Source organism: Podarcis gaigeae, assembly GCF_964106915.1.
Source record: "Podarcis gaigeae genome assembly, chromosome: 16".
Lineage (NCBI taxonomy): Eukaryota > Metazoa > Chordata > Lepidosauria > Squamata > Lacertidae > Podarcis > Podarcis gaigeae.
Window position 1 is genome coordinate 21326605 of NC_139693.1, and position 16405 is coordinate 21343009.

Genomic DNA, 16405 nt, shown 5'->3' on the forward strand with positions numbered 1-16405 from the left:
TCTTCCAAGGACCTTGTGGGGCAATATGAGGAGGCATCTCTCTTTGGGGCAGAAGGGGGCACCTCAGAGACCAGGGGCAGCAGCAGCAGCTGCCCAGAGGACTCCCAAGGAGAGGGAAGAAGAGAGGAGGCTGAGGGAACGCTCCACAAGGGAGGGTGTTCGAAAACGGGCCAGATGCTGCCAGCTCTGCAGGCAAGGGCGACATAACTGGGCTTCTGAGCCCCACACGGGTGTCACAGAAAGAATGTAGATGGTCAAGGGTGCCGTGGATTAAAAAAGCTTGAGATAGGGCTTTATAGGTCTACAAAGAAAGAACTCACTTCCCTACAAAGTGGGGCTGGGGGGGTGTCTTTTTTCATTCTGTGGGTCACATATCCAACATTCTTTGTCAACTGTAAGGAAGGCACTTGCTCAAGCAGATAGGTGGGTTGTCCATGCAGGGGTTTGCAACCTAAGGCCCAGGGCTGAATCCAGCCAAATCACCTTCTAAATCCAGCGTGTCGCTGGTCCGGGAATCAGTGTGTTTTTACATGACTAGAATGTGTCCTTTTATTTAAAATGCATCTCTGGGTTATTTGGGGGCATAGGAATTGGTTCATATTTTTTCCCAAAATATAGTCCAGCCCACCACATGGTCTGAGGGATGGTGGACCAGCCCACGGCCAAAAAAGGTTGCTGACCCCTTCATTAGAATCATAGAATTGTAGAGTTGGAAGTGACCTCAGGGGTCTACGAGTCCAACTACCTACGTTGAAGGAATAGCAGCCAAGGAATCACATACAGACGGCCATCCAATCCATGTTTAGAAACCCCCAGTGAAGGAGAGACCCCCGCCTTCCGAGGAAGTCAGTTCCGCTGTCTAACCACTCTTACCATTAGAAAGTCCTTCCTAACGTTTCATGGGAATCTCTGGATGCCAGGACGGTGGCGACTGCGGAAAGCAAAACGTCACTTAGAGAAGGATCTGAAATACTTTCCTTCAAGCTTGAATTTGTTTCGTTCTGGATGGTTTTATTTGATGTTTCAGTGTGTTGTAAACTGCTTTGAGATTTGTTCTTTGAAATACGAAGCGGTATAGAAATGAAAATAACAACAAAAAAAGGTGTATCTGAAGAAGTGTGCATGCACACGAAAGCTCATACCAAGAACTGACTTAGTTGGTCTTTAAGGTGCTACTGGAAGGAAATTTTTTTTGTTTTGACTATGGCAGACCAACACGGCTACCTATCTGTAACTGGAACAAAAAAAGGCTCCTGGACACCTAGGTTTAAGGTGCTATTTGGCAATTAGATTATATATCTTGAGTTTCTAACGCTGCCTGTGAGCATGTGTTGAAAGGGAGGTAAACCCCCCCCCCTTTTATGCTCTTGATTATTTATTGCTTTTGATTTATTTATTGTTCTTGTTCTCTCCCTTGCTCCCCAATCCCCTGCTTTTAGTACCTTTGGAGAACTGAAAACCGTTCGCCTGCCGAAGAAAATGGCTGGCACAGGAAAGCACCGTGGTTTCGGTTTCGTGGACTTCCTCACAAAGCAGGACGCTAAGGTGAGCAGTGAGAGGCGCTTCTGGTCTGTGGCTGATCTTGGGGTGAGATTCAGTCGTGTGCCGCCAAATCCTACCCGTACATTTAAAGCCGATATGGCGCTCTTGCGTGCCAATTAAGGAAGGTAACGGGGAAATTCCCTAGAAAGTGTGGGGGTCACACTTGTTTCGGCGCAGCATCGCCTAACCTCCCCTGCAAACAAATCAGGCCGAAAGCCAGAGTCGCCTAATCCACCTCCCAACGAATCAGAGCGAATTAATTTCTATAAGCAGTTTGTTACAGAGGATCAGACTATCAGTGGCTAGCCATGATGCCTTTGTTCTCTCTCCATTGATGGAGGCAGCATGCCTCTGAGTACCAGTGCTGGGAGTCAAAAGCGGGGAGAGGTTCTCCTGCACACAGGTGCTGCTTTGGGGCATCCCGTTGGGGTATCTCATGGGTCGGCAAACTAAGGTCCGTGGGCCAGATGAGGCCCAATTGCCTTCTGGATACGGTCTGCGGACAGTCCAGGAATCACCGTGTGGATCACCAGCACGCATGTTCTTTCCCTCTGCCTCCCTCTCCCTCACATGGCGGCGCTGGTGGTGCCTCCTCCCTCCCTCCTCCTGGCTTCTCCCCGCCCTGCCTAGAGGAGGAAGGGGGCTAGGCTTTATTGGTGCCAGCAGCAGCAGCAGCAGCGCTCAAGCGGCTGCATTATAAGCAGCCCCTCTCTGGAGCCCTTTTGGGCACCACTCCTTGTCCTGCCGCTGCGGGTAAGCAGGTAAACGGGTAAGCAGCCACCAGGACTCGTGTTGCTCCTTCATCATTCCCGCCTCCCCCCCAAAAAATAGTCTGGCCCCCCACAAGGTCTGAGGGACAGTGGACCAGCCCCCTGCTGAAAAAGTTTGCTGACGCCTGATCTGGTTGGCTGCTTTGAGAACAGAGTGCTGGAATTGAGGGGCCATTGGCCTGATAGCCAGCATGGTCGTCTTCTGTACTTACGTTCTTAACCCTATAACACCAGGGTAGCCAATTTGGTGCCTTCTGCATCAGGAGCTCCCAAACGATCTTTTTAGGCCACCGCCCCCTTGGCTCTATAAACTCACCCCCAGAATTCCCTACCCTATAAAAAGCATTATCCGGAAGAGTGGTTTGCAAGAGCCTCTAAGGAAGGTAGCAACGCAGTAAACATTCAAAACAGGAACAATTATTTGCACATCTATTCAGAATCCAATAAAAACTACTCAGTTTAATTAATTCAACAAAACAGATGAACATGAGCCAGCAATACCCGCCTTTTAAAAGTCTGATAGTCATTTTTACCTCTAGGCTCCCCCTGCTGCTCCCTTGCCTCTTTTTTTAAAAAAAGAAATTAATATTTTATTAAAAGATTTTAAGTTATAGAGACTAAAGTGATGAAATAAAAATAAATAAGAGAAGAAAGTTTTTTAAAAAATTAAGAAAGAAAGATATAGTATAATACACCAAACAGAATCAGTTACATTTCTATACATTGTTATATAGAAATATGAATACAGTCATACCTCTATTCCCAAACACCTTGGGTGTCGAACGTTCCGGCTCCCGAATGATCTAAAACCGGAAGTGAGTGTTCAGGTTTTCGAACCTTCTTTTGGAAGCTGAACGTCTGACGGGGCTTCCGTGGCTTCCGATTGGCTCCAGGAGCTTCTTGGGGCCAATCAGAAGCTGTGCTTTGGAAGTCAAATGTTTCGGAAGTCAAATGGACTTCTGGAACGGATTCTGTTAGACTTTGGAGGTATGACTGTAATATTATTGTCCTAATATGTGGCACTGTGGGTTAAACCACAGAGCCTAGGGCTTGCCAATCGGAAGGTTGGCGGTTCGAATCCCTGCAATGGGGTGAGCTCCTGTTGCTTGTTCCCTGCTCCTGCCAACCTAGCAGTTCAAAAGCATGTCAGTGCAAATAGATCAATAGGTACCGCTCCGGCGGGAAGGTAAACGGCGTTTCCATGTGCTGCTCTGGTTCGCCAGAAGCCGCTTAGTCATGCTGGCCACATGACCCGGAAGCTGTACGCCGGCTCCCTCGGCCAATAAAGTGAGATGAGTGCTGCATCCCCAGAGTCGGCCACGACTGGACCTCATGATCAAGGGTCCCTTTACCTTTACCTAATATGTGTATGGTTGATAATAACCTACTATATTCTGTATAAACTCATTCCAGATGTCTGAACAAAGTCTACATCTATAAGCAACCTGTTCATATGTTGTGCTTCCCCCTTGCCTCTTGGCTCCCTGCCTGGGTAATGCCACTGCCCACCCCCCACAGAGAATGGTTCCTTCCACTTTGAGACACCACTGATCTAAAAGTTTTAGACTACAACCTCAGCCTCAGACTGCATGGCCCATGGTCCAGGAGGATGGTAGTTATAATGTAAAATAGAGATGTTCAGGTGGTCGGCTGTGATCGGCAAGTAGATCCGCTGGTTTTCCTGGTCGATTGCGGGATCCTTATCCTATCCCCTGGCTCTATCCCTCCGTTGCGTAAAGTGGTCACTGTTTGTCAGGTTTTGGAGTTTGATGTGAGCGATGTATGTCATTTCCCCTTAAAAATAGCTATGCAATTCTTTTTGGGTAAAGTTAAAGGGACCCCTGGCCATTAGGTCCAGTCATGACTGACTCTAGGGTTGCAGCATTCATCTTGCTTTATTGGCTGAGGGAGCCAACGTACAGCTTCCAGGTCATGTGGCCAGCATGACTAAGCCACTTCTGGCAAACCAGAACAGCGCACGGAAACACTGTTTACCTTCCTGCCGGAGCGGTACCTATTTATCTACTTGCACTTTGACGTGCTTTCAAATTGCTAGGTTGGCAGTAGCAGGGACCGAACAACGGGAGCTCACCCCATTGCGGGGATTCAAACCGCCGACCTTCTGATGGGCAAGCCCTAGGCTCTGTGGTTTAACCCACAACACCACCCACGTCCCGCAACTCTTTTTAAAGGTAAAGGTAAAGGTACCCCTGCCCGTACGGGCCAGTCTTGACAGACTCTGGGGTTGTGCGCCCATCTCACTTAAGAGGCCAGGGGCCAGCGCTGTCCGGAGACACTTCCGGGTCACGTGGCCAGCGTGACATCACTGCTCTGGCGAGCCAGAGCCGCACACGGAAACGCCGTTTACCTTCCCGCTGGTAAGCGGTCCCTATTTATCTACTTGCACCCGGAGGTGCTTTCGAACTGCTAGGTTGGCAGGCGCTGGGACCAAGCAGCGGGAGCGCACCCCGCCGCAGGGATTCGAACCGCCGACCTTTCGATCGGCAAGTCCTAGGCGCTGAGGCTTTAACCCACAGCGCCACCTGCGTCCCCTACAACTCTTTTTAATCCTCCCCAAAAGAAGCTCAACAACTCTGAACAACAACCCAAACAGCTCAGCAACTCTGGTCAATCCTCATTGACAATGGGTAGCACACTGCCAGTTTTTTTATACTGGGAGTAGATCTCATTCTCTTGGGAGTTGGACGGGCCTGATCTTAAACATCTGGAGGGCACTGCTTTGGCTACCCCAGGAAAAGATATCAATATGGGATCTGTTTCAGCATCATCATTGCAAAGCGTTCCTCTTTTCCCCGGCCCTAGTCTGTGTGGCTGCCCAGAGCGGAGGCCTGGCGCTGGCAGTATTAAAAATTCAGCTGCTCGGAAGGACCAAGAAACCGCCCATTTAGGAGTGAGGCACAGACCTCTCGCAGCAGCAGCAGCAGGAGGAGGAGCTCAGCTGGCACTGCAGGGAACGTCCTCCACCCGAGCGCTGATGAGTCTTTGTTTTTTAGGAAGAATGGGAAATCTATCAACAGCCTAATGTTGTCTGCCTTTTGTGTCCTGCTAATGGTCTTTGCCTCCAGGCTCTTTGGGCTGAGCATTTAATAGGGCAACGGGGAGCTGAGAGGCAGAGTGGCCCTGTCCCCCAAATTAAGAGCATTTAGATCTGGTGAGCTGTTGTCCCCCTGGGAGGTGAACTCGGGCGGCCTGCTTCCTTGATCTATGGCAGTTCTGGAACCCAGACAGTTGCCTCCCTCCCTCCCTCCTTGCATCTGTGAGCTACATGTACAGTCATGCCAACAAGACTCCCAAGGTGTGTGGGATTTAAGCCCCAATACAGACAGAGGGTGGTGCTGTGGGTTAAACCACAGAGCCTAGGACTTGCCGATCAGAAGGTTGGCGGTTGGAATCCCCGCAACGGGGTAAGCTCCCATTGTTCGGTCCCTGCTCCTGCCAACCTAGCAGTTTGAAAGCATGTCAAAAGTGCAAGTAGATAAATAGGTACCGCTCCGGCAGGAAGGTAAACGGCGTTTCCGTGCGCTGCTCCCTTTACCTTTACCTTACAGACTGAACAGTCTGACAGGTGGAGATTTGCTTGTACACCCATGTTTATGGATGCTTTGTATATTGCATTTTTAAAAATAAAACATGTGCAGCACCAACAGTAACCCAGATATTTAAAGTTGGGCACTGCATGTAAATTGACACCCGATACATTTGCACATTAAGGAAAGGACAACCCCCCCCCCCCCCGGAATGGAAATTCATTTTTTAATAATGATTTATTTAGGGGGGGGGTTCACAAAGTTTGACATTATTTAATTCCCTTCCAGTATAATAATTTCTTACATTTTGGCTTCCCCCTCTGCGACATATGTGTCAACGTTTCCCTTTTTAAAAGGGAAATTTTCTTATTCCGAATACGGCAAAAAAAAGGTTGACAGCTATGCTCCGTGATGTTCCTGTTGCATTCCTTTATCTGCTGCTACAATGGCCATTTATTTTCTATTGTATTATAGCTTGTATTAAAATCATTTATTTATTCTCCTTCCCTTGCCCATTATTCAAATATCCCACTCGCAATTTCATTTCATTTCTGTAGTTCTTTTCTCAAATACAGTGGTACCTCGGGTTAAGAATTTAATTCGTTCTGGAGGTCCGTTCTTAACTTGAAACTGTTCTTAACCTGAAGCACCACTTTACCCAATGGGGCCTCCTGCTGCCGCCGCGCCACCAGAGCACGATTTCTGTTGTCATCCTGAAGCAAAGTTCTTAACCCGAGGTACTATTTCTGGGTTAGTGGAGTCTGTAACCTGAAGCATCTGTAACCTGAGGTACCACTGTAGTCTGAAAAGAACCTCCACTCTTCGACAAAGTTCTCATTCTCTTGGTCTCTTATTTTTGCTGTCAACTTCGCCATCTCCGCCCAGTTCATTAACTTTAAAATCCATTCTTCTTTCATTGAGACTTCCTTTCACTTCTGCACATACAGAATTCTGGCTATGATAGGAGCGTACCTAAACAGCTTTTGGAATCTCTGCCCCTATAATCCCCAGAAGAAATGCTTCAGGCTTCTTGGCTATTTTAAACATCTTTTTTAAATTCATCATGTATCATTTCCCAGAAGTCTGTCGCCTTTCTGCAAGTAGGGATAGAAATTCAGAGGCATCACAAAGCTCCGTTTAGCTCTCGCTCTCGCTAAATATGGAGTCGCACATAGTATTAGTTCACCCAGTGAGCTTCGTGGCTGATTGGGGATTTGAACCCTGCTTCTGCAGGTCCTAGTCCAACATGCTAACCATTACACCACCACTGGTGCAATATGGTTCCGAGAGCATTCCTACCACCTGTTCTTAAGGCTGTGAAAAGCTGAATGGAAACTGGTAGGGCTTTGGAACTGACATGACACTCCGCCTGGGTGAGACCTCAAGAATCTGGAGGCGCCCAGCTGTCAAGGCTTCATGTGCATGCAGGTTTGCGCAACGCAACCTCGCGTGCTCTCCCTCTCGTACGCGATGCTGGGAAGTGTGAAATTAAAAAGTACAAATTAGTAGATGAGAGCCTACAATTAGAGCCACAGTTACTTGCCAGGGCGGGGACGAGACGCTTTCTGCCAACATAAACAGCTATTGCAACTCCCTGCTGCTGGCTCCTCCTCTCCTCTCCTCTCCTCTCCTCTCCTCTCCTCTCCTCTCCTCTGCCTCCACCCCACAGCGGTGTTTATTTAAACCAACACATTGCGCTGCTAATTGGGTAACATTTCGGTGTGAAAATAGGCATTTAGAAACACGCACACAACAGCAGCAGCAGCAAATAAAAACAACCGTAAGCTTGCGGCATTGCAAGGAATGTCAACCGCAGGAGAAGGTAACCTTAAGCAAATTAAAAAAAAAAGTATTTCCATTCTCCGGAAGAGGACACAGCTAGTGCCAAGGAAAGGCACCCTTTCCAATGCCCAGGGAAGGCCTTCTCTACAGTTCCCATTTCCAGGAAAGGCCTCTTCCCAAACCCCAGCTAGCTCCTTTTCTGCCCACCTATATGTTGGAATTCTGCCTGGGTCAGAGGAATGTGCCACAGCGTAGGCACCGGCAGATATTCCTTGTCGACCTCCCCGCTGCTACTCCCGGCAGATAAGCAGGCGAGGTCTCAGCGATTCTTCCCAGATGTGTGAGAAGAACACACCGTTTCTTCTCTCTCCCCTTTGGTATCCCCAGGGAGGGGAAAGAAGCAGACAGAAATCTATTTACATCCTTTATTTCTGTCTCTTACATCAGTACAGAGAAACATGTCTGCACTCAACAGCAGTAAGAATAAACTCCACCCATGTACTTCCAGTACTGGTCATATGACACACACACTGAGCTAACACCCGGTGCTCAGTACAGAATGGACTGCCCCTTTGTTCCCATGGCAACAGGCACAAACATCCTGTTTGGCTTTCCAGCCACAAGCAGCTGACTTGCCTGCTATAGCCTTTGCTTGCTGCTGCATTGGTGCTTTATGGTAACACTACAGTCATGTTGTCTGCAAGAAATGACCCAAATCACCCCATCACCATCTTCCTGATGACACGATGTGAGGCCTGGCTGCCTCTGAGATGGATGTTCCAGTGGCAGCTCTCCCATCAAAGACTCTTCCACCCTTGGGCTCGGGAGAACTTCCAGCAGAAAAGCAGGAGTCCTCTCTGCCCAAGGGAAGGACCAGGGGCGTAGCTCAGTGGTAGAGCACCTGCCTTGGGTTCCAGAAGTCCCAGGTGGCATCTCCAGGTAGGGCCGGGAATGTCCCCAGTCTGAAACACTGGAGAGCTTCTGCCAGTCAGTGCAGACACTACTAAGCTGGGTGGTCCAAGGCACTTCCTTATGTTGCCCACCAGGATGAGGTGTATCCTAGTGGTTAGAACAGGCAGAGGCAAACTCAGCCCTCCAGATGTTTTGGGACTACAATTCCCATCATCCCTGACCACTGGTCCTGTTAGCTAGGGATGATGGGAGTTGTAGTCCCAAAACATCTGGAGGGCCGAGTTTGCCTATGCCTGGTTTAGAACATCTGCTTTGCATGCAGAAGGTCCCAGGTTCAGTCCAAGGCATTGCCAGCTAGAGCTGGGAGAGACCCCTGTCTGAAACCCCAGAGAGCCACTGTCACTCAATGCAGACATCTAGCTCAGACATCAATGCAGACATCTATTGTATTGGCAGTGGGTAGCTTTCTGTTGCAACTTGAGCAGCTAGCTTTCCTTTGTGTCTCAAGCAGCAAGCTTTATATTGTGCATTGAGCAGCTAGCTTTCCAGCCTCACTCCCTATCTTTCAACCATGTACATACACTTTTGGGGGAAGGTGCTATCAGAAAATGCCTTTTTAGGAAAAAATGCACCCCCTTTATCTTTCAAATGGCTCAGTTTGTGATGGATCTTGTTTCTTCGAAAACGCTCCTTTACCAGGAAGCCCAGCCGAACCAATTCGGTTCACCTACCAAGGAAACTCGGTGCACACCGGGGCTCCATCGACCTCTACATTTGTGGGGAGGACAGAACAAGAGAGGTGCAGTGGTGACAACATTTATTTAAAACCACCTGAACAGCGTCCTTCCTGCTTTCTTTTTCCACAGAGAGCCTTCAACGCCCTCTGCCACAGCACTCATTTGTACGGCAGGAGGCTGGTCTTGGAATGGGCTGACTCGGAGGAAACAGTGGAGGCCCTGAGGCGGAAAACGGCAGAGCATTTTCACGGTACTGTAGCACATATGTACTATTTCAGTTGTCATTTCTGTTGATTTTGTTTCCACTGATTACTATTATTATTATTTAGTGGAATTTGTATACTGCTTTTTTTGTAACATGCAAGCCATTGTCTGTCAGGGCCGAGCTGTGGCAATACAGTGGTACCTCAGGTTAAGAACTTAATTTGTTCCGGAGGTCCTTTCTAAACCTGAAAGTGTTCTTAACCTGAAGCACCACTTTAGCTAATGGGGCCTCCTGCTGCTGCTGCGCCACCAGAGCACGATCTCTGTTCTCATCCTGAAGCAAAGTTCTTAACCCGAGGTACTATTTCTGGTCTGTAACCTGAAGCGTCTGTAACCTGAAGTGTATGTAACTTGAAGCGTCTGTAACCCGAGGTACCACTGTAGATTGTTGCACCTAGAATAATGAAATCACAGAATTGTAGAATTGGAAGGAAACCCATGGGGTCATCTGGTCCACCCCTCTGCAATGCAGGGATCACAGCTAAGGAATCCCTGGCAGAAGGCCACCCAATCTCAGTTTGAAAACCTCCAATGATAGAGAGTCCTACCACCTTCTGAGGCTGCCTGTCCCACTGTTGAACAGTTCTTACTGTCAGACACTTCTCCCCAGTGTATCATCGAAATTGCCTTTCTTGTAACTTGATTTGGGCTCTACCTCCTGGAGCAGCAGAAAACAAGCTTCCTGCATCTCCCAAGGGATAGACCTTCAGATATTTGAAAGCTGCTTATCATATCACCTATTAGTCTTCTCTTCTCCAGGCTAAACATACCCAGCTCCCTCAACTGTTCTTCATAAGGAATGGCTCTTCTCTCAACTTGTTCAAGCTTTGCCCCGACCCTATTGCCCTTTTGCCATAGCTCGAATTAGGTTGTGCACGTGGATATTCGGGGGGGGGGGGGGGAATGGCTGCAGCTTGGTGGTCCTAGGTTCAATCCCCAACATCTTCATTTCAGGAGTGACCCCTGAAACCAGACAGGCAGAGCTACTGCCGGTCAGTGCAGACTATAGTGAGCTAGATGGACCAAGGGTATGACTCAGTATAACCCCGGAAAGTTGCTGCTAGTCAGTGTGGGCCGTTGACCAAGATGGGCTGATGGCCTGATTCAGTATAAGGCAGCCTCCTGCATTCCTGTGTCCGGCTTCTAGTACAGTCGTACCTTCGATCCTGAACACCCTGGAACTCAGACATTTTGGCTCCTGAATGCCGCAAACCCGGAAGTGATTGTTCCAGTTTGCAAACGTTCTTTTGGAAGCCAAATGTTGGACGGGGCTTCTGATTGGCTGTAGGAGCTTCCTGCATCCAACCAGAATCTTGCGATTTGGTTTTTGAACATTTTGGAAGTCGAACAGACTTCCGGAATGGATTCCGTTCGACTTCCAAGGTATGACTGTATTTGTAGCAGATTGGTCCCATTCACTGGCCTCATTTTGCCTTCCAACAGCTGCAGTTGTACTCTCCCATCTTATCACCTAATCTCAAGGAGGCTCCCCCATCTCATCCCATCCTCACAACAACCCTGTGAGGTAGGTTATGCTGAGAGAGGCAGTGACTGGGCCAAGGTCATACCCAACGAGATTCTTCGTGGAGTGGGGATCTGAACCCTTATCTCTCCCAGATCCCAGTCCAACACTCCAACCCAGGGCTAAGCAAACTTTTTCAGCAGGGGGCCGGTCCACTATCCCTCAGACCTTGTGGAGGGCTGGACTATATTTTGAAAAAATAATAATGAATGAATTCCTATGCCCCACAAATAACCCAGAGATGCATTTTAAATAAAAGGACACATTCTACTCATGTAAAAACATGCTGATTCCCAGACTGTCTGTGGGCCAGATTTAGAAGGCGATTGGGCCGGATCCGGCCCCTGGGCCTTAGTTTGCCTACCATGCTCTGACTACTACACCATCAAGTTCTCCCTTCTCTTCCTAAAGAGGGCCCTGAAACCTGGATTCACAAAGCCCCACATAGCTCCCTCCAGTTAGCCGCTGCTTCTGCTGTGCTGCCTCTGTTGACGGGGATGTGCAGTCCTACTGAAAGGGAGAAGGCTCCTCTGAGGAGCGGTGGATTAGTCTCTTTGGATCAGAGTCCCAGCATTGACAGGGCCAGAGACGGAAACTGCTGTCCGACGCAGCTATCGACAAGCATTGACAGGTGCAAATGTACTGGTTGGCAAATATTAGTGTAAGGCTCTCGTTCCCCCCCCCCCAACCTAGCACAGGGAATAAGACGTAGATCAATGGTCTTCCTTTGGCTCAATCTCCCCCTGCCCACCTTGCACTTCTCGGAAAAGAGCTGATGTCAATTCCCTTGCTTGTCTGGAGGGACGATGTATAGGGGCCTGCGCTGAAACCACAAAGATAACATTTTGTGTTTCTTGCTCCGCCCACTTTTGCCTCTGGCCCCGCCCACCACTGACACATGGTCCTTGGGAGTTTGCCCAAAGGGGAATGTGGCCCTCAGGCTGAAAAAATGGGATCCACACATGTTGTTGTAAACGTTGGAACCCTACCACTGCAGACTTGAGGTTGAGAGAATCCACACAAGATCTAGGAAGGTGTTGAAACAGAATCAGGATCCTATGTAGATGAGGCCTAGGGGGGTCAACTCAGAATCAATTTATCCAATGCCAGGGGTTGAGAACCTCTGCCCTGCGGGTCAGATTTGGCTCACCACGCCTCTCTATATGGCCCACAAAGCCTTTCCCCCCAAAACCACGCATCTCATACACAATCCGTGCGGAAAGCAGGCTGGAACTACCTGTTCACGAGATGGCGGGTGTAGAATTCAATCCTGTTTGTTTCAGGTACACGAGCAAGTTCCCTACAGCAAACTCACTAGCGCACTTGCACCTTGCAGAAAGCAGGATTGAACTACCTGCATATCAGCTGATGGGCAGAGAGCTCAATCCTGCTTAGTCGCTATTTTCCTTCCACCCCGCTAGCCCTATGGGCTGACTTTGACAGGTAGCTTGGACAATTCTTTCAAACACCTGACGTCATTACGATCGGGCAGCATCCTCCACCATACCTGAAGACAGCAGACCGGCTTAGGGTGGACAGGCCAACCCATGCACGGTGCCCAGATCTCTGTTCTCTGACACTGCACCACCACTCCCTGCCCAGCCCGACCCCCCAGCATATCGTACCTGAGGCAGCCACCTTACTTTTCTTAACGCAGGAGTGGGGAGCCTTTGGCCCTCCGTATGAATGGCCATTTCTGTCGGCTCTACCGAGCATGGCCAATGGCCAGCAATGTTGGGCGTTGCAGTTCAGCAACATTTGATGGGCCAAATATCCCCCACTCATGTTCCCCCAATGGTAGGGCCGGCCTTGAGGTATGCACAGAGCAACGGAAGGAAACCCCCACAGACTATGGAGTGCTAAATGCATTTCTGAAACCAGTGCTTTTAATTTTGAAAGGCAGGAAACAAGTCACCCGCTTTCCTGGTGAGGTTTTACACATTTGCAAACAACTAATTGTATGCATCGCCTTTTTCCCCTCCGCCAAAGCCTAGACTACTATTTATTTTTATTTCTCGTGTCTGTCCCTCACTTCTCCAAGCCAACAAAGAGGGAACATGCTTCTGGGGATGTGTTTGGGGTTTTTTTTGGGGGGGGGGGAGAGAAAGATGCTGGCAGAAAAGCCAAGTGCAAGCGGGGGCAGAGAGCGAACGCTGCTAGCTGTGTGCTATTCATCCATAGGGCATTTCAAACAGCAGGCCCGCAGCAGAGAGAGGCTTTCAGCCCCCATTTCCCGGCTGCAGTACCTAGAAACCCGTTGGACAGAGCATAATGGTGCCGGAGGTATCTGCTCGAAAAATCTTTGTTTGCTGTTCTCTCGGGTCGGAGGAAATGGGTTTTAGTATTTGGCTACATGCTCCTCTCTGCCTTTCCTCTCTGCCCCCCTCCTTCCATCGTCGGTCCCTTTTGTTGCTGGCAGACCACTCCATGCAGAAGGTCAGTGCACTTATCCACTCACCTTGGACGCTGCGACCTCTGCAGCTGGCAGCGTGCCACTTGTCCCTGAAGGGCTGGCTTCCGTGGGCAAAAAGGGAGCCAGCCCCAATCTGCTTTCCTTGAGGCTGAGGATTGTCTTTTACTGGGGCAGGCAGCACATAGGAACCAGAGCTCTTTCCCCAGGGTTTATCTGGAGTGAGGGATTTCTGCCCCTGCCCCCAGCCCAAGGGCCGTGTTTTCTCACAGATGGCCTCCTGGGGTCCGCGTGCCAGCAGTGGCTGTGGCAAAAGCAGACGTGACCTATCTCCACGCAAGAGGCATCATCATCATATTTATACCCGCCCATCTGGCTGGGTTTCCCCAGCCACTCTGGGTGGCTCCCAACAGAATATTAAACCCACAATAAAACATCAAACATTAAAAACTTCCCTATACAGGGCTGCCTTCAGATGTCTTCTAAGCGGCAGGTAGTTGTTTATTTCCTTGACATCTGGTGGGAGGGCGTTCCACAGGGTGGGCGCCACTACCGAGAAGGCCCTCCGCCTGGTTCCCTGTAACTTCTCGCAGTGAGGGAACCGCTAGAAGACCCTCGGAGCTGGACTTCAGTGTCAGGGCTGAACGATGGGGGTGCAGAAGCTCCTTCAGGTATACTGGGCCGAGGCCGTTTAGGGCCTTAAAAGTCAGCACCAACACTTTGAATTGTGCTCGGAAACGTACTGGGAGTCAAGTCTTTCAGGACCAGTGTTATATGGTCTCGGTGGCCACTCCCAGTCACCAGTCTAGCTGCGGCATTCTGGATTAGTTGCAGTTTCCGAGTCTCCTTCAAAGGTAGCCCCACATAGAGCGCATTGCAGTAGTCAAAGTGGGAGATAACCAGAGCATGCACCACTCTGGCGAGACAGTCTGCGGGCAGGTAGGGTCTCAGTCTGCGTACCAGATGGAGCTGGTAGACAGCTGCCCTGGACACAGAATTGACATGCGCCTCCATGGACAGCTGTGAGTCCAAAATGATTCCCAGGCTGCGCACCTGGTCCTTCAAAGGCACAGTTTCCCCATTCAGGACCAGGGAGTCCTCCACCCCCACGCTTTCCCTGTCCCGCCAAAACAGTACTTCTGTCTTGTCAGGATTCAACCTCAATCTGTTAGCCGCTATCCATCCTCCAACCTCTTCCAGACACTCACACAGGACAGGACAAGGAGTCATTCCAACCAGTTAAAAGCATCAGAGTGCAAAGCAGGGACAGTGATGGGGTGTAGACTCAGGAGGATGTGTGGCTTGGGTACCATTCCAAAGGTTGGCCAGAACCTGAGGTTCTCCACCTCTGATGCAGATAAGCCATGAACTGTTCACATCACGACAACCCTAATTTGCAGGGAATCCACTTTGCACCTTTGTATTTCTTTTGGGTTTTGACGAAGGTGGCAGTGAATGGGGTGGGGGACGTTCAGAGGATGTAGACCCTCAAGAGAGGAATTGTGCCTCCATGGACCTCCTTGGAAACCTCAGCTTCAGAACAGCTATTATCGTTTTCCTCTGTCTTTCCAACTTAGTTCATATATATCCCGACTTGTGTTATTTGAATATGTGGTTATCCTGTAAAAACTTGACATCTTTTCCCTGGCTGACTTTCCCAGCGCCTTTGGAGCTCTCTCCGTTCCACCGTACAGGATTCCCCCTCTATTAATTTGCTTTGGATTGTCTTTTAAATACTTTTTTATTTGCCCAGGCTTCCCCTGCCCCCAAGGTGCTGAATCTGGTCACTGAAGCTGGGCTCCCGTGCTCAGCAGTTTGGGGCTTTGTGTTTTATCCGCCGCTATAATGATGTGGCAATCAATATTTTTGCACTGCTGAGTTTTGTACGCCACTGAAGCGTTTTTCTTTAATACTAAAGTGGGGGATATATTCTTAAACAAAATACTGGCAAATCCTTATACGCACGAGACACACCAGTCCTCCTGAGCCATACCTGTCTGTTGAAGTCGGTGTCAAGTTCCTCTCATTGTGTTGCAGGGACTGGCTTCGATGTCTCTTAATCTTGCCTTGGAGCACCTTGTGTCCCCCCAAGCTTTCTAAAAGTGACATCCCCAAGTACCGTTCGTTGGCCTCACTGGCGTAACCTGACTTCTGTTGAACGTTGGCATTGCAAGAGCTCAGTTTGCTGCGTCTCCTTGATCTTACGCATGGGAACTTTGCTTTCTTCATCTATTTATTTATTGCATTTATAACCCACCTTTTCTCCAAGGAGCTCAAGGTGGTGTACGTGGTCCCCCACCCTCATTTAATCACCACAACAACCCTGTGAGGCAGGTTGCGCTGAGAGCCAATGGCTGGTGGCAGTGGTCACCCAGTCAGCTTCAGAACCTCAGCAACACAATTGCAATTCCCAGTACAGTGGCACCTTTAGGTTACATACGCTTCAGCTTACAGACTCCACTAACCCAGAAATAGTGCTTCAGGTTAAGAACTTTGCTTCAGGATGAGAACAGAAATCGTGCTCCGGCGGTAGCGGGAGGCCCCATTAGCTAAAGTGATGCTTCAGGTTAAGAACAGTTTCAGGTTAAGAACAGACCTCCAGAACGAATTAAGTACTTAACCCGAGGTTACACCTCTTGTTACGTTCGGTTCAGGTTACTTCCTGGTTTCGCCGCATGCGCAGACGCTCAGAATGATGTCACCCGCATGTGCAGAAGCAGTGAATCACGACCCACACATGCGCAGACGCGGGTTACTTCCTGGTTTCGCCACATGCGCAGACGCTCAGAATGATGTCACCCGCATGTGCAGAAGCAGTGAATCACGACCCACGCATGCGCAGACGCGGGTTGCATTCTGCTCATGAAGCGAACAGGGCTCCAGAAGGGATCCCGTTCGCATCCAGAGGTAGCTGGTAT

At 49.5% G+C, this 16405-nt stretch overlaps 1 protein-coding gene across 1 annotated transcript in view; it reads left to right on the plus strand.

The window, feature by feature from the left end:
* Window positions 1–16405, plus strand: part of RBM19 (RNA binding motif protein 19) — a 101769-nt gene that overhangs the window by 62910 nt on the left and 22454 nt on the right. Inside the window, exons 22-23 of the mRNA XM_083717081.1 lie at window positions 1440–1545; window positions 9421–9541. Coding sequence (XP_083573207.1) covers window positions 1440–1545; window positions 9421–9541 — 227 coding nt within the window. The remainder of the gene's footprint in view (window positions 1–1439; window positions 1546–9420; window positions 9542–16405) is intronic.